Here is an 18,892-nt window from a genome sequence, read left to right as displayed (position 1 = left end):
GTGACATGAGCACTCTGCTCCACCAGTCCTCCCAGGAACGATGGATGGAAACGATGAGTGTGAATATTTCCTCCCTGATTTGTTTTTTCTCAAGTATTTCAAGGACAAGAATCTGACACAGAAACTAAAACTTTAACTTAATTTTCATCTAAATAGTCATATATTATATATATGTCATATATATATATAGTTAAAGACTACTGGTTACCATGTGGAAAGCTCAGGTCTAGATCTCAGGGCTGGGGGGGTGGATCCATGAGCTCAGGCTGTGGAAGGTCTTGTAGACTTGATTAAGAATTTGAGTCCTTGGCTGATATGTAGAATTAAATTAAATTATAAAAAAATGGCTGATATGTAGAATTAAATTAAATTATAAAAAAACTTTTAAAATATAAGAAAAAAGAAAAAGAATTTGAGTCTTTATCCTTCTAACAAAAGATCAGTGAGCTTCCAGTTCTGTAGCTGGAGAGTTTCTCTCCAAGTTCTGCCAAGCCCCAGCAGTCCTACAGCCCACTTATAAAATAAACACACAGACGCTTATATTATTTAAACTGTTTGGCCTAATGGCTCAGGCTTCTAGCTAGATGTTCTTATATCTTAAATTAACCCATTTCTATTAATCCATACCTTGCCACGTGGCTCGTGGCTTACCGGTACTTTACATCCTGCTCCTCATCGTGGCGCAGCATCTCTCTGCCTCAGCCTTCCACTTCCCAGACCTCTCCTCTCTCTTTGTCCCACCTATACTTCCTGTCTGGTTACTGGCCAATCAGTGTTTTATTTATCAATCAATCATCCACAGCACACTTCAGTGAGATACCCCCATCTCAAGGGGTATCTCAAGACAATAGAGGACACCAATATCCTGCTCTAGCTTCCACATGTGCACAGATACACATCACATGCATGTACCATACATACATACACCATGCACATCTTCTTACACAAAGCATTAAAGGACTTTCTGAGAGGAGGAAGGACATGACCATCAGATTTCAATTTTGGAAAGAATATTCTTCTGCAGACCAGTTTGAAGACTGTTCTAATGGGCTATTGGAGATGGTGGTCACTTTATCCAGGATGGTCACAGTAGAGACGTGGAGAAGTGGTAGACACTGGGGGCATCTTGCATGTGAATATTTGGATTGGTTATGATGGAGGGGTGGAGAAACGGGAGATATTAGAAGGAAACCTAGCGTTTCTGGCTTCCTCCACTAAATGAGGGGATGGTGGCACTCTTCACTATGACTCTCCAAGTCTTTTTTTTTTTTTTTTTTTTTTTTTGGTTTCTCTGTGTAACAGCCCTGGCTGGAACTGGTTCTGTAGACCAGGGTGGCCTTGAACTCACAGAGATCTGCCTACCTCTGCCCCCCAAGTGCTGGGATTAAAGGCATGAGCTACCATGCCTGGCGACTCTCCAAGTCTTAAAAAAAACTTGGAGAGGAGATTATGACTTTGACATGAACCATGATGGACTATTTGGTTCTACATACCAAAATCTGAAGTTAAGTGAAGTCTAGATGGAGATGGTAATTGTTAGCAGAGATGGATAGGAAAACATGAACCAGAAAAAGGAAGTTAGTGGGATTGAGTCTTGATGAATGACAGATACTGGCAGAGGCAGAGAAGCAGGAAAGGTGGTGGTGGTGGGGGATGAGGGTCCAGGAAACAGATTTCTCACAAGTCAACTAGTCCAGGAACACTTAGTTCACAGGTAATGGAGACAGAGCATGTCCCCAAATGCCATCACTTAGTGTGAAGTGAAAGGCCCTCATGATCATATAGGATGAAGACCTACCTTTTTAAACACCAGGACGCTGTCAAGGATCACCTGGAAACGCCCAAAGGCATTTTTTATTTCTATCATTCCAAACGTTAGCTCTGGGAAGTCCTTGACGATGTCATAAAACAATTCTGCCACTTCTTCCTCTAAATCCTGTTTGGGAAAGCATGTTCTGTAATTCTCTGGAGGAGGTAACAGTGCCTGGGTTGAGGGGAAGGTAGAAATAATAGTCTATCTGTCCCTTTGTTTTTCTAAGTTCTGGGTTTTTACTGGGTGACTGAAGTCCACCTTTTATGGATGTTTCCCACCTAGAATGTTCCTCTAGCTATGATTGAACCCCACACAGGCAAATCCTCAGAGATCAATGGAGAGAACCATGTATTTTTACTTTTTCCTATTATTAAAATAAAGGTTGTTCTAACCTGTGAATTAAGAATAATCCTAAAATTAATTCCTGCATTACTTTCAGAAGAAGCCATTGATATGACTGTAGGTAACACCAAATGATGCAGCTGCTCTTTTGGCCTTTGAGACTCAACATTCAGGATGAAAGAATATTTGGGCCAAAAATACTCTTGAAGCAGAAAGGAAAGAGCCATGCACTCTCCTCATGTGTAAATATGATAGCAAAGACTGACATCTATTGAGAGATGAAGCATTGTGGACCTAAAGTAAATCAGTTAAGGCACATGAAAAACTCATTTTCTACAAGCAAATATACTTGGTAACATTTATAACTATAAAGAATAAAATCAATAGAAAGTGATCATAAGACATTTCATAACCACATTTAAATTATTTATGAGCTATCCTAAGCATCTCCCTGCACTTGATCTGGATGAGGATTGATTGACCCTCCAATGGTGTATGGTACAGGGTTGATAGTCTAATTTATATGGAGGCTTGGAAAGAGTTTATGAATAGAAACTGGCTTAGCCTAAGCAGACTAACAAACACCTATTAGAATCATAGTTAAAATATGTGGGAGTCTGAGGGAGTCCAGCTCTGACCTGTTCCCACCTATCAAAGGGTACTTGGGGGGACAAGAGAGGAATGAGGAAATATTAGGTGGAAATACAGACCTAGACAACAAGGAGAAAGACAGAAACACAGGATAGCTTCAGAAGGGCACTGGGTCGATACCCAGCTGCCCAGAGCTTTATTCAAAAGGGCTTTTTATAATATACCAAAGAGAGAGGCAAAAGACCTCCCCCTTGCAAGATCAAAGCACACCTTACAGCCAAGTGTAGACCCTTCCAAACACCTGGTAACCACGCCCATAACCAAATCATCTCATTATGCAGCCCTGCTGGGTAAAGCAAGCTCAAATTCTCTGACCCTGAGTAAGGTCTCACTAGGAAGCCTCTGTGGACCATCACAAAAATAGTCCTCAAACCAGAAAACAAAAACATCCTCTTATTTTTATGTTCTAAATAGATCCCTCAAAGATCAGTTACAGCAAAAAAAAAAAAAAAAAAAAAAAAAAATTGTGAAAAAAAAGCCGGGCGGTGGTGGTGCACGCCTTTAATCCCAGCACTCGGGAGGCAGAGCCAGGTGGATCTCTGTGAGTTCGAGGCCAGCCTGGACTACCAAGTGAGTTCCAGGAAAGGCGCAAAGCTACACAGAGAAACCCTGTCTCGAAAAACCAAAAAAAAAAAAAAAAAAAAAAAAAAAAAAAAAAAAAAAAAAAGATCAGTTACAACATTCAGACTAACTAAATATGGATGCCAATCTCTTATTCTCTCCATTTCTTCCCATCTTCTAACCAATCTCTAACATTTCAGCTTCCATGAGTTCTTTCTTCACTTGAAACCAGGAGCTCCCACGGGACACCAGCTCAGTGGATAGGAAAATCGAGTAAGGACCCTATAAAAGTCAGAAACCCTCCTTACCCCAAACCCTCCACACACAGTACTCACCATGTGAAAATTACCTCCCACCCTTTAATCCCAGTACCTGGAAGAAGCCAACGATGACCAAGGGCCTGGATTTCACAAAATCTGCCACTTCCTCAGTGTTGTTGAACAAAGGTGCTTTGTGGAGAATTTGTCTTCTCAACCAAACAACCAAAGCTGTAGATTCAACCACGTCTGAAGAGAGACATTTAAAGGAATCCCATCAGAACTTTCCTGAATTCAATGAACAGAAATATCTTGTCTTGAATTCCACCCTTTGCAGGCCAAAGGCAGTATCTCCATTTTCTTTTTCTTCCAAACTCCAAGACATGACTGTATTAACAGCAGCTAAATGTCACTAACCTTTCACCATGCCAAAGACCCTGTACTGAGTATTGTGCTTACATTAAACCTTCACAGCAACTCTAAGGAATGGGGGTTCTCAGTCTTCCCATTTTGCAGATGATGAAATCAAGGTTCAGCTTGCCTACAGCTGGTTCACCAGACCACCTGAGAAACTAACCTGAGAAGAAGTAGTCCCAACCTTCTCTAAGATGATAGGAAAATAATTGGTTTTCTTAAAATATAAGTCAAAAGGTCACATGTTTCTGTAACTTCAGAGAACATCTCATTTCTGCATCTATGATTCCAGTGCTCTCACTGAGACCCAAATATTCCCTAAGGTTCCAGAATCCCAGCTTCTATTACCCAGCTATTACATGGGAGTAGCCAAGTGCAGAAGTCCTGGCCTCTAAAATGAGGACCTCTATACCCAATCTGGAAAGACATGTTGGCATACACATCTGTGTATAGTTAGATGTGCCTTTCCCAGGGACATCAGTTTCACAAGACAGAAAATGAGATAAGCTCCAGTTTATGTCAATGTCTGGTATAGGGTAGGAGAGAAATCTTTAAATAATTCTTTAAATAAAGCAAAATTTTAAAAATAGGTTTGGGGTGCAGCCCAACCTTTAATTATAACTCATTAATTCCTTTTAACTATTCATTTATTGGACATACATATATTGACTTTCCCTCATAGTATTAAGGTCTTAAGGATATCATTTTGAAAACAAAACACATCACCACTACTTTGGAAGCCCCTTAGTATGTTAGAGAAGACAATAATCAACTAATTGCACAAATAAGTATATCATCACACACAAAGGAAGCATTTAAAGAAAAGTTATATGAGCTTATAGCAAAAAACATCTGACCTAGAAGCCAAGGTCAAGAAGGGTTTCCCAGGGACAATGATGTAGGAGCTGAAATCTGAAAGATGCCCAGGAAGGAAGCAGGAGAAAAAAGCCTGTGCAAAGGCCCTGAAGCAGAACGGACTGCCTCACAGGGACTGACCAGTCCACCCGGAATTGCGGAGGCAACTGAAAAACGCTGTCAGTATCATAGTTTATGGTTTTTGTCTTCGTTACCATTCTGCTGCTGTGACAAAAGCACCCCGGCAAAAGCTTTGTAAGAGGGAAGGCGCTTCTTTGGGCTCAGAGTTCAAGGCCCAGTCCGCCATAGCAGGGAAGTCAAGGTGGCAGGCAGGAGCTGAACACGGGTCACATGGCATCAAAGTGAAAAACTGAACAGTACATGCCAGTGCTCGGCCTGCCTTCGCCATTTCTTACACTCTAGTACCCAGCGAGAGAAGGCTTCTGCTGGTCGTTAACATGGATCTTCCCACATCAGCCAACCCAGTGGAGATAGTCCTCTACAGGTGTTCCTAGAGGTCCATCCGCCAGGTGATTCTAGACGGCTTGAGATGGCAGCATTAACCATCACAACTCCTAAGACAGTGGTTCTCAGCCTTCCTAATGCTGTGACCCTTCAGTACAGTTTCTCGTCCTATGGTGAACCCACCCATAAAACTTTTTTGTTGCTACTTCATAACTGTAATTTTGCTACTGTTATGAATCATAATGTAAATATCTGATATGAAGGATATCTAATATGCAACCCCTGTGAAAGGGTCGTTCAACTCCAAAGGGTCCCGACCCACACAGGTTGAAAACCGCTCTTCTGAGTGCATTAGACCTGTGCGGTAAAAACAGGTAGAAGTAAATGATCATGTACATTTGATGACTTTTCACAAAATAAACATGTGCGTGTAACTGCTACCCAGATGAAGAAATGGGGTGTGGTCCTGACCAGCCCTTCAGAGTCTTAGTATGTAGAAGAAGACAATCACACAAATACATCTGGATGCTGAGTGCACCACTAAAGCCTCTCATCCCACATCTAGGGGTAATGAAGTTCTTAACCTCTAACAGCACGCACTGCTCACCTGTCCCTAACTTCCTACACCTGGGATCCTAGAGTATGTTTACCTGGAGCATGGTGACTGACTTCCATCAGTCTGATGGGCCACGAGCAACATTTCTGGACCCAGAAGATGTCCTGCTCGGCTTTGGTAGATACAATTAAGATTGGAGTGAGAGGTGATGCTGCATGCCTATAACCCTAACACTCAGGACTGACACAGGAAGAGCCGGAGAACCAGGCCAGCCTGGACTACACAGTGACCCCATCTCAAACATGACAAAGCAAAGCACTAAAAAAAGAAATAATCAAGAAAGCCTCCAAATAAGCTTAACCTTCGGGTCGTCAGACCCATGGCTGCAGCCTCAATTTTCCCCTGCACCAGCCATTTCCCCATTTATCTCCTCCATGCCCCTAGTCACTCCCTGTCTTACCACTCCTCCCCTGTCCTGTCATTGTCTTAGGACTACTTCTATTTTCTTCTGTAAATCTATCACTTTCTGAAACTGTTGGTATGGTTTAGAGTAAACGTGTTCACTGTGAGCTGCTAGGCACATACTTGGTGCTCAAGAAATCACTGGAGAATGAGGGAATGAAGGGAGAGGACCACCAGAAAAGCCAGCTTGAGAGAAGTTGTTCCCCGGCCTCCTCATCCAGGGTACATGGCCTCTGCTTGCCCCTCCAGAGCCTGTGGAGCTCAGGTAGTGCTGAGCTCAACTGACATCTTATCCCCAAGTGCCTGCAGCTTGGGCACTGCCCTTGCCAGGCATTGTGCCTCCCCTGGTTCTTGACTCTGTGCCAGAGGACACAGTGACAACTCAGGTGTGAATGCTGTGTCAATGATTGACTTGGCCAGAGCTTGGCTGCATATTCCAAGCACAAGCTGTGAATGCATCACTAATAGAGGGCCCAGAGGCCATTTGAGTCTCCTTCCTCCAGGGAGGTGGTAGACAAGGCCAAGGCTCCCACCATCAGTCCCTGGATATTAGAGGACAGGACTGGGCTTTGACCCAGCAAGGACTACGTCCCACCTGTGTCCTGAGTGGGGCTCCATAATTAGTCACGTTGCAGATGGCAGGCAGAGCAGTGTCTCCGCTTGGAACTCCAAAGGGCCCTGTCAAGTAGGCCTTTATTCATTCTATCTAGAATGAGCAAATGTAAGCTGAGGTCTACAGCTTTGCTCAAGTACTCAGAGCCAGAGTGCTTCCTAATTCTGGAGACTTGAGTCCCAGGCTCCATCCTGGCAGCCCATTGCCTCTTCCTGGGCTTGGGAAGTGACATTGAAGAAGAGGGAGAAGCATAAGTTCACAAATGTGTGTTGTCTTCCTGTGTGTGCCTTCCTGCGGTGGGCTCTTGGAATTGCATCTTGTTCAAACTAAACAACTATTAAGAACGTAATTGTCCCAAGCACTGGACTAGGCTTAAGCAATCAATAGTGAATAAATACTTCTATTTATTTAATATACAGCACAATGTAGAGCAGAGCTCAACAAACTGTAGTCCATGGACCAAATCTTTCCAACTGTCCGATTTTATAAGTAAAACTTTATTGGAATCCAGCCATGACTGTTCACATTCTACATAGCAGAGTGGGTAGCTCTGACATGCTTTTTTACCTCATAAGGCCAAAATTCCTATTACACAGCTCTTTCCAGAAAAATCTTCCCTGACTTTACTGCTTATTAGCTGGAGTATTGTTGTTTTTTTAAAGTTCAATATTTCAGTTTATTTATTTATAGGCATGGGTGTACAGGTACCAGGGGACATGTCTGAAGGCCAGAGGACAGCTTGTTGGAGTCCAGCGTGTGGGTTCCAGAGATAAAACTCAGGTTACCAAGCCTGGCCACAAGCACCTTTACCTGCTGAGCCATTTGCCAGCCCCAGCGAGGGTGCTGTGTAGAAGTTGCTCCACTCTCTGTGCTCCATCTGTAAAGGTGATTGTCGTGCCAGGCTGCTGTGGAGCAGAAGCAGTACCTGGAAGCCAGTGCCGGCTGCGGGGATCTGTCAGGCCCTGGGCCTTGCAAACACTGCTTTATCTTCTCAGCAGCTGGGGGCCGTGGAGTTTTCACATGCCCCATTTTCAGATGAAGAAACTGAGGCTGGACAAGAGGGATTGACCGCTCCTGAGGTGAGGATTTAGATGCAGAGGCTGGAACACCAAAAACGGAGGATAGAGCAGCCTCTGCCCTTGTGGTGCTCGTAGAAGACACTAAATAGCAGAAAGCATTTTGTGAGGCAGTGTCTTGATCATGATGCACAGATACCCTAGGAACACAGCTGAGGAACAGGCTGCATGCCCTAAGCACTCAGGGCAGACTCTCTGGGAGAGGAGATGTGAAGTCTCCTGCATGGCAGAGGAGGTCCCTGCCGCTCCTGTCCACCACCAAGACTCAGAAACCCTTGAGTATCTTCTTTACCAACATCACACAGGATGTAGAAGCTCCTCACAATCATCTTGTTGTCTCTTGATAGAATCAGATCTCAGTTGTCCTTCAACAGGGCAGGGCAAGCCAGCACCTGAGCCATGCCATAAGCAGATATGGACTTGCACAAAGTAACCCAGGCCTGCTTCTCCGCAGTCCTTCCTGAAGCCAACACGTCATCAGGGGCCCCTTGCTTAGGTTAGATGGATCTCTATAGTTGAGGATCATTCCTCAGAATTCCTAGCAATCAGATCCCCATCTCTCTCTTGCCATGTCTCCTCACTGGTTTGCACATGCTACCCTCCATTTGGACTGTGGGGCACTGAAGCCCTTGCCTGCACTGTCCTGTAAATTTTCTCTCTGAAGCGCTTTTGCAGCCAGCCTGCCCAGTGTCTCTCCCATGCCCTCTTGTGAGCATCTTGTTAACTGCAATGTGCTTTTTCACTTCTTGCTCCCAGAGTCTCTTCCTAACACTTTGGCTCCTGCAGCAATATTCCATCAGGTTTGTTCGAAGTTAAAACCCCTACCTGCTCTCCATCTCCAGGGGTGGACTGGATCCTTTGTTTAACTCATTTAGTTCCTGGGCTTTTTTTGTGCTTACTGCTTAGAAGAAAGCTTCAGAAATGCCAAAGCCTGTAAAAAGCAGTGCCTGTTTTCTTTTCTTTTCTTTTTCTTTTTTTTTTTTTTTTTTTTTTGGTTTTTCGAGACAGGGTTTCTCTGTGTAGCTTTGCGCCTTTCCTGGAACTCACTTGGTAGCCCAGGCTGGCCTCGAACTCACAGAGATCCACCTGGCTCTGCCTCCCGAGTGCTGGGATTAAAGGCGTGCGCCACCACTGCCCGGCTGTGCCTGTTTTCTTATTCTGCCATTCAGCACATATACCACGGCACCAGTCTATTGGTATGGTAGAGGATGGGCTAGGTTCTTTTGTTACATTTATTGATGAATTAACTATCAAGCGTGTATGCCACAGCTTGCCTGTGGAGGCCAGAGAACAACACTCAGGCATCGGCTGTCCCCTTCCACTATGTGGGTCACAGGGGTTGAACCCAGGTTCTGTCTTGGTGGCAAATGCCTTCACACACCCAGCCACCTCAGCACCCCACGGCTGAGTTTCTTTGGGCTTCACCTGTTTTGTAACATCCAGCAGTGAGTCGGTCCATCCGCCTGTCCATATCCACCTGTTCCATAGCTGTTGGCACTGGAAACTTAGGATCAGCCATGTCTCACACTGAGCTATGCAGCTCTCCAGACAGCGTCAACATCAGGGTAAGCTGTCAGTGAGTGGGCGTGTGAATAGCTGTGTCAGCAAATGAACCAATGAAAGACGGTGTGAGTGAAGGCACTGGATGGACACCCACCTTAACCTTTTGTTCTATCTCCAGGCCCTCTTGCTTGTCTCTGTGTAAGTGCATGGGTGTTCTGTAGGCGCCATCTTTTTCTTTTCTCAAATAGGGCCTCTCACTGGCCTAGAACTTATCAAATATGTTAGCCTGGGTGGCTTGCTAGCCCCAGTCGTCTGCCCATTTCCACTTCCCCAGCTCTGGGATTGCGAGAAGGCACCACCAACCTAGCATTTTCCACAGGAGTTCTGGGGAGTCAAACCAGGTCCTCTGCAAGCACCTTACTGCCCAAGCTACGTTCCCCTTGCAATCTCCCCTTTGGCCCAGTAGTGCTTTTCTGTCAAGATCCTCTACAGTAGAAGACGGGAGTTAGAGAACCTCTGGTCTGATAGTCTAAAACCCATGTCCCTCCCTAGCTGAGAAGTCGTGGTAGAAGCAGGCGAACATTCTTCAAGTCCCATGTTCTCCTTCTAGACACGGACCTGAGCTATGTTTTTCAGCCCTCTTGCATTTGTGTGGGGTCACAGATCAGAATCCCAGCCAGCAGATGGCAAATAGGAGTGATTTTGCCACTCTGCAGCCACGCACACTACCTGCGGTGAGCTCTTATCTCTGGATATCGAGAAAAGAGCAGGTGACTCCAGAGCTAAGCAAGACGGAGCCACAACAGAAAAGAGTCTGGATCACTAACAGGCCATGTGGATCGGCGCCTCCCCCATCCAGCCTTGCACTGCCAAGCAGGCTTTCCATGAGCATGAAATTAACCTAGACCCCAATCACTAGTACCTTTGCAACTGATGGGGTCAGACCTGTTGCCCTCATAAAACAGCTTCAACTCCGGGGCCTGCTTGATGTCAAACTCCCGCTTAAGCTCCGTCTGCACAGTGATGTCCACTTTGCCAAAGCCCAAGCCATTCTTGCCCTTGCCGACGATCTCCGCGGCTCTGCCCAGCTCCTCAGCCAGCTTCCTGGACTGCTTCGAGGATGGATTGTCTGAAAGAACCAGTATGAAGATAGACTGCAGAGTCCCTCTCCCTCGTACCCCTCTGGTCTTCGTTTGCCCTGGGAGCTCCTGGCTCTTCCTGTGTTCACAGCTACGGAGTGGGTTTCAGAAATGTGACAGGAGATGAGACAAATGGGTCATAAAATGGAACGATTTGGGAGATGACCAGAATCAAATGAAATTAATTTAGCAGTCAGCTACATGGTGTTTAGTATTTTCTGAGGGTTTTACAGGTACTAAGTCTATTGTCCCTTTCAATAATCTTATGATGTAGATGCTATTATGTTATCTCAGTTTTATAGATGGGGAAACTGAGGCACAACAGAACCACATACTTACCCAAGGCCCTGATAACAGAAATGTACTCAAGCAGGCTGCAGAACTCCTGGTTTGTTTGTTTTTTTTAAACTCTCACCAGGTATGTAAAAACACTTAGATTAATGCCTGCCACATAAAAAGGACATAGTACATTTTAATTGCTATTGTTATTAATGGTGTAAATTTTTTCTTTGGTTAGAAATTAAGGGCAAGTGATGTGGCTCATTTGCGCCATCTGGTGGAATATTTTGGAACTAAGCAGTCATTGCACCCCCTCCTGCTGTGACTGGGAACTCAGACAAAGGTGGGCAAGGTGTGAGGAGAAGGTGAGTAGGTTACACTGTATGCTCACTCCCCTCTCTGACCCAGCCACCTTGGGAAGGGGAAGCTAAAGAGACCCCGGTACTCTGTTAAAGTGTCTGATATTCTGGAATCCTCGGTTGTTCACATAGCTGGGTAGTGAAGTGAGGTAGGTAGGGCTTCTTACTGAAAACAACCTCAGAGACCTGATTTTGGCCATGGGGATGGGCTACTCCAGCTGGAGTGGGAGGAGCCGACATAGCAAACCTCCTGATGACAATGCCAGGTTTCAGGTCCTTGCTGCCACATGTCCGAGACTGGTATGCTGTCAGGGCTGGGGGAAATGGATTCTCTGTTAAGCCAGATTGTTTTATCCTTTCCAAACCTCTTGTCCATCTGGAGCACTTGGAGAGAGTGCAGGTCACCTCCCGGCTGTGGGCAAGGCCACATCTGACAGATATGCTTCATAAAGCTCAGCCAGGGAAGCTGGGCCGGAGGACAGCTGGTGCTGGTTCAGTTGCCAGTCACTGGCTCAGCAGTGGAACCTGGGTGTGAGTGATCATTCTCATTAAAGTCCCCACACGTGGGTGGGAAGCGAAGACTTTCTGCCTCCCTCACAGATCGATGCTTCTCCCATCTGCTTCATCACCATCACCACCTTCACTCCACCTCTCCATCACCAGGAGCAAGCTCTGGCCTCTTTGTTAGTCACTCTGCTCTGTGGCTTCTCCCAGGTTCTCTGAGGACCTGGCCATGCTGGGCTCATGGTTGCTGAGTTTATGAATGCATATACTCAGACAAGAGAAGCATTGGGATCGTTGTCAATGGTGGAGCATTTAGAGATTCCAGACACATCCCAAGAGTTCTGGGGTGTCCGAAATAAAGGTAAGGGAGACCATGTTGCCACAGCCATAGACCTCTCACACTTCTATCGCATCCCACCCCTTCTTTTCTCCATAGCACTTTTAGCCACAAGACACTCCACATAATTCACTTCTGGATCTGCTTAGCATTTCTCTCTACTCTCCTGCCTGTGAGTTCCAGGAAGGCCATGTAGTTTACCACTCATTCCTCAGTACTGAGAATACATCTGGGGCATACCAAGCACTCCATAAATACTTACGAATAAGTAAGTACATCTTCTGAAGATCAGTGCACTGGTGTAGGAGGGGCTGAGCAGCAGTTTGGGTGGAAGACTGGGTTTTTTAATTCATACCAACTGTGTGACTCTAGGCAAGTTATCTAACCTTTTTGAGACTTGTTTCATGAGTGAGACAGGAACCATGGTACTGAGTTCAATATTTGCAATGCAGGTGTTTGATAAATGTCCATTAAAATCAACACTGCCATAGCTAAAAACATGACAGCTGTCAACAACAGCTCATCACCACAGTCATCATCCCCATCAGCATCTCCATCACAACCACCATCATCATCTATTATCACTATTTCCACCATCATCATCATCATGATCTTTATCACAATTACCGTCATCTCCATGATCATCATCTTCATCTTCATCGGCATCACTATAATTATCTCTATTCTGTATCAGTTATGCTTTTGCTGCTATAACTAAAAGCACTCTGGCCAAAAGCAGCTTGGGAGAAAAACTACTTGTCTTATACTTCTGGGTCACAATCCATCATTGAGGGGAGTCAGAGCAGGAACTGAAACACGAACCAAATCATAAACCATGGAGAAATGCTGCTTACAAGCTTGCCAAGCACCACTTGTCCAAGGAATGGCGATACATTCCACAGTAGTTAGAGCCCTCCTGTATCAATTAATAGTTAATACAGTACCTTAGAGCCAGGCCCACAGACCAACATGACCTAAGCAATTTCTCAACTGAGGCTTCTCCTTTCAGATGACTCTAGGCTAAGTCAAGTTGGCAATCAAAGCTAACCTGGACAATTATCACCATTGCCATTATTATATCTATCATCATCACCATCTCTATTATTACCTCCATCATCACCAATTATCATCATTATCCCAATCCTAATGACCATCTTCATCATGATCACGATCTATACCTACTGTAATCCCAAGACAGATTCTTGTCACCTTTGCTTTAGGGACAAGTGGCAAATGGCCCTAATGACAGCTACTAATCTTTTCTTGGTCACTTTCTACCAAAAATAGTCTTTCCTTCTCTCTTTGACTCATTCAAGTTAATTGTCACAGTGAAAATGAGGATCCAAAGAAAATATCATTCATTCACTCATTCACTTGACACGTGTGGAGACCTACTATGTTCCAACAGTGTCAGATCCAGGGATCAAGACATGGTAAGGTTTGTGCCCCGACCCCATGGAGCATGCAAGTTTAGAAAAGCTTTTCATATGATGTGACCAATGCACCTAGAAGGAAGCCTAAGAAGACTGGGAAAGATTCCTACCCAGTCTAAATGGAGGGAAAAGCCTCCTCATAGGAAACTTAAACTCACAGTCCAAGTGCAAGAGTGAAGGAGGGATGCTACAGAGCAAAGCGCAAGAGGAAAACCTAGAGATGTGAGCCAGAATAGTCCATTCTGATGATTAGAGCTGCATTCTAGAAACCAGTCTCTCTGAACGCTTTACAAAGAACACATTGGAAAGAGCTTGGAATCCATGGAGGAGCCTACCTCAGGTCTCAGGTGCAGAATTGTGAGAATGGAACAGAAGCAGTGACGGAGGGTGTGGAGAAAGCTGGGGACCACAGAATTTGAGATGAAGAACCCATAGGATACGGAGATACATTCTATATGAGGCTACATCAAATTTGGGGATGACAAGGTTTCTGACTTTGGCTTTGGGTGCTTGATGGTGTCGTCAGTGCACACAGGATGTTAGAAGAGACAGATGGTCAGAACCAAATCCCCAAAACTGAAGTTTGTTTTAGATGCAGGCAGCATTTGAGACCTGAGAAAGAAAGGTCTCACCGAGCATCGACCTTGAGTTCTGGAGTCATCAGAAGGATGAGAGACCATCCAAAAGGAGTTGAGAGTCACTGAGATGCCCCCTGAAAACTCTCCTGTATAAAAGCCCCTTTACCTTTTAGGAAAACATTTATAATCCTTCCCCAAGATGATTTTCCCAGAGGCCACTTTAGAAGGCCTACTAGATTTCAAAAATTCAATTTGAATTCAATTGTGTATTGACAAAATCAATGATGGAAACATAATGAGTTTCATTTAGTCTCTTTTCGATGACAAATATCTCTGCTGGTGTGAAGGGAAGTATTCAAATACTTTGTATTGTTCATATTGGTTGCTATCAGAGTAATTAAAAAATGTAAAATCGGGAGCTAAGGGTGTAGCTCAGTGGTAGAAGGTGTGTGAGAGAGAGAGAGAGAGAGAGAGAGAGAGAGAGAGAGAGAGAGAGAGAGAGAGAGAGAGAGAGAGAGAGAGAGAGAGATGAACTTGGACTTCCACTGAGATAAAAACAGCTATGATTGAACAGAACTTTCAGAACTTTTCATTCTTATGGGGACAGGCCTTTCCCCAGCTGTGAGTGCCAACAGTATTTTTGTGTTTTTCTATGCATTTGATAGAATATAGAACTCCTGTTGATCCCAACATCAGTGGGACTAGCATCACCCTTCATTGTCAGAGCCGGATACTCACGGAAAATCACCATTAGGAAACGGGTCTCATTCAGTGTCTGAGTCAGGCCTGCAGGAGTCAGCACCATTAAGTTGTGATCCTCCAGGATGTGCACAGGCCGGGAAATGTTGATGCTGGTGTCTATCCCTGGTGAGCCAAGGACCTCAGAGAGGCAAACAGCCACCATCAGCAGTAGTGTCCAGAGCAGTTCCATGGCTGGCCTGCAGGGGGTAGTGGAGGACACAGAGCCCTTCTTAAACCTGTACCTGCACCCTTCCTTCTGCCTGTGGGGGAAGGGGAAGGAGCAGGGCTCACAGCACTCTGCAATGCACACAGCTTGGTAGCAGTTCTACAGCAAAAAACAGGTTGTCTGGCCAGCCTCAACCCCTGGGCACTGACTGCATAAGGGAAGTAAGAACAGCTCCCCCTCACCAAGGCCGGGAATCAAAGAGGCTGTTGCAGCCCACTGTTTTCCCAGCCACTTGGTGAGAACTGGGCAGAGATGCGTCCCACTCCAGAACCCCAAAGTGAGCCTCTGACTGGTCCCCTCCCACAGCCCCCTTGACAGATACTGAGGCTGCTTCTTGCCCTTCCAACTCTGCCCAGTCCACTGCCTTTAATTATACACTGTATTTGACCTTTGAAATGTTCTCAAGAGTACAGACTGGACTACATAGTGAGTTCCAGGCCAGCCTGCACTACATGGTGTGATACTGTCTCAAACAAACAGCAACAACACAAACTGTCAAATAAAAAGTAAAGATCTACCCTATGATCCCCCTGAGGAGAAAACTGCTCATTGGTAATGAATCCCCACTAATGTTGAAAATGCCTGTTGCATATTTTTAAACAAACACAATCAGATTATACATATTGTTGAGTGTTCAATGCTCTTTTCTTTTTATTATTTTTTTTCATTTATTTTATATACCAACCACAGTTCTGTTTTCTCCCCCCACCTCCCATCTACCCCCCATCCACTCCTCCTCTGTCTCCCTTCAGAAAGGACAGGCCTCCCTTGGGAGTCAACAAAGCACGGCATATCAAGTTGAGGCAGGACAAAGTCCTTCCCCTGCATCAAGTCTGGGTGAGGCTTCCCATCATGAGGAATTGGTTCCAAAAAGCCAACTCAAGTGCCAGGGACAAGTCCTAATCCCACTGCTAGGGGCCCCACAAACAGACCAAGCTACACAACTGTCACCCACATGGAGAGGGCCTAGGTCAGTCCCATGCAGGTTCCCTAGCTGTCCGTTTAGAGTCCGTGAGCTCCCATGAGCTCAAGTCAGCTGTCTCTGTGGGTTTCCCTGTCATGACCTTGAACCCCCTGGCTCATACAATTTCTCTTCCCTCTCCTCAACAGGACTTCTGGAGCTCCACTCAATGCTTGGCTGTGGATCTCGCCATCTGCTTCCATCAGTTACTGGATGAAGGCTCTCTGATGACAGTTAGAGTAGTTACCAATCTGATTATAGGAAAAACCCTCTCCACTGTTGCTAGGAGTCTTAGCTGGGGTTATCCCCATGGATTCCTGGGAGTTTCTGTGGTACCAGGTTTCTCCCTAACCCCAAAATGCAGCCCCCATCAAGACATCTCTTTCATTACTTCTCCCCCTCTATCCCATTCTTAACCTACCCAACCTGATCCCTCATGTTTCCATTCTCCCCACACCCACCCACCCCCAGTTTACCCAGGAGATCTCTTCTATTTCTCCTTCCCAGGGAAATCCATGCATTCCTCTTTAGGCCTCCTTGTTACCTAGCCTCTCTAGGGCAGTGGATGGTAGCCTGACTGTTCTTTATTTTACAGATAATATCCACTTATGGATGAGTACATACCATGTTCGTCTTTCTGGGTCTGGATTACCTCACTTAGGATGATTTTTTTCTAGTTCTATTTATTTGCCTACAAATTTCATGATGTCATTGTTTTTTTGTTTTTGTGGGCTTTTTTTCTTTTTTACCACTGAGTAATACTCCATTGTGTAAATATACCAATTTTCTTTATCCGTTCTTTGGTTAAGGGGCATCTAGGTTGTTTCCAGGTTCTGACTGTTATGAATAAATGCTGCTATGAACATAGTTGAGCAAGTATTCTTGTGGTATGTTTGATCATCCTTTGGACATATGCCCAAGATTGGTATGACTGGATCTTGAGGTAGATTGATTCCCAATTTCCTGAGAAGCCACCATATCAATTATTGATTTCCAAAGTGACTGTACAAGTTTGCACCCCAGTGGAGGAGTGTTCCCATTACTCCATATCCTCTCCAACATAGGCTGTCATTAGCTTTTTTATCTTAGCTGCTCTGACAGGTGTAAGATGGATATCTCAGAGTCGTTTTGATTTGCATTTCTCTGATAGCTAAGGATGTTGAACCATTCTTTACATGTATCTTGGCCACATTCTACTCCCTGGCCTTCATAGGCTTGTAGCTATCATAATGTAAAAGTACGTTCAGTTCAACTCCAAAAGTCTCCATGGTTGATAACAGTCTCAAAACTATTTAAAAGTCCAAAGTTCAAAGTCTCTTCTGAGACTCATGACAATCTCTTAACTGTAACCTCTTGTAAAATCAAAATCAAAAGCAGATCACACACTTCCAACATAAAATGGCACAAAATATACAATACCATTCCAAAAGGGTGGAAAAGGAGTACGGCGAGGAAATACCGGACCAAAATAAAACCAAAAACCAGCTGGGCAAATTCCCAACTCTGCATCTCCATGTCTGATATCAAAGAGCTCTTCAGATTTCCAGCTTCTTTCAGCTTTGTTGATTGCAACACATGTCTCTCTCTTGGGCTGGTTCCACTCACTGTTAGTAGCTATTCATGGAAGGTACTGAACAGCTCTGGCATCTCCAACATCTTGGGGTATCTAACATAATCCAGGCTTCACCTTCATAGCTTCACACAATGGCCTCTCTGAGCCTCCATGCAGGGACACCCCTGACACGTGCCTATCCTCAGTGGCTTTCCTTAGTCTCAGAGGAAGGTTCCATAATGCCTTTCCTCTATCCTTGACTCTAAAGCCAGAACCACGTGGCCATAACTGTCAAGTTCTGCTGTTTGATGGGGCTAGAACTTGGCCCCCTCATTCAAACATTTTCATCAACTTTCTGAATCCAGTGGTTTCTTTCACTGCTTAAGCTTTTCTGTAATTCCTTTTCATAAGTTGGAAGCTTAGCTGGATGGGGTCTTGCCCTGAAGTCACCACCCCCTTTGTTCCATTTATTAATCTGTTTATCTCCTAGAACACAGGACTTAGCAGCATTACACTACCTGATGTTCTTTTTCTCCTCAAACTGTACATTTTGTATTTTTTCTTTCTCAGCTTGCTCCTTTTCATTATAGATCTGCAAAAGACTGACCAGTAATAACCAAGTGATAAAGTCAATACTAAGCTATCTTAAAATCTCCTCTTACAGTGCCATTAATCCAAAACTCTTCAATTTAGCCTCAGGCAAATTTTATGGACAAGGGCAGAAAGCAGCTGCATTCTTTACCAAAATATCACAAGAACAGTCTCTAGGACATTTACTAATATTCTTCTCCTCTGAAACTTCTTGAGTTGGTCCCCCATACTCCATATCACCCTCAGAAACACTGTCTTCCATGCTCCTACTAGAATGGCCCATTAAGCCCCACTTAATGCATTCAATTGCTTTCCTAATCCAAAGTCCCTGAGGAATCTCTGACTGCTGCTCTGGACCCTGCCAATGAACCTCCACCTATCTGACCTCCCAATCCTACTCCTCAGACAGCTGCCCCTATGCATCAGTTCCTCCTCTATTCTCCTCCTCCTCTCCGATATCAGGGTCCTCCAACCACCCAACTCTGGCTTCAATCCTTGCTCCTCCTGTCACTCATTCTCGAGCTGCTAAGAAACCTGATTCCAGCCATGCCAACCTAGCAACCATTCTCCCTTTGTGAGAGGTGGCCAGGGTTGATGGACTGGTTAAGGTTCATGTCCCTTTCT

The 18,892-nt window shown here is 44.9% G+C and overlaps 1 protein-coding gene across 2 annotated transcripts in view; it reads right to left on the bottom strand.

The window, feature by feature from the left end:
• Pdilt (protein disulfide isomerase like, testis expressed) overlaps window positions 1-18,892 on the bottom strand; it is a 37,694-nt gene that overhangs the window by 14,131 nt on the left and 4,671 nt on the right. The window contains exons 2-5 of one of the 2 annotated variants that reach the window (XM_052712540.1): window positions 14,936-15,135; window positions 10,491-10,697; window positions 3,740-3,873; window positions 1,799-1,936 (exon numbers count right to left, since the gene is read on the bottom strand). In XM_052712540.1, coding sequence (XP_052568500.1) covers window positions 1,799-1,936; window positions 3,740-3,873; window positions 10,491-10,697; window positions 14,936-15,128 — 672 coding nt within the window. In that variant the 5' untranslated portion in view covers window positions 15,129-15,135. The remainder of the gene's footprint in view (window positions 1-1,798; window positions 1,937-3,739; window positions 3,874-10,490; window positions 10,698-14,935; window positions 15,136-18,892) is intronic. The other variant, XM_052712541.1, reaches the window with a different exon arrangement.

The sequence above is a fragment of the Peromyscus californicus genome, unplaced genomic scaffold (genome assembly GCF_007827085.1).
Source record: "Peromyscus californicus insignis strain IS unplaced genomic scaffold, ASM782708v3 Scaffold_4__1_contigs__length_199733344, whole genome shotgun sequence".
Lineage (NCBI taxonomy): Eukaryota > Metazoa > Chordata > Mammalia > Rodentia > Cricetidae > Peromyscus > Peromyscus californicus.
This window is presented reverse-complemented; position numbering and strand designations above follow the sequence as displayed.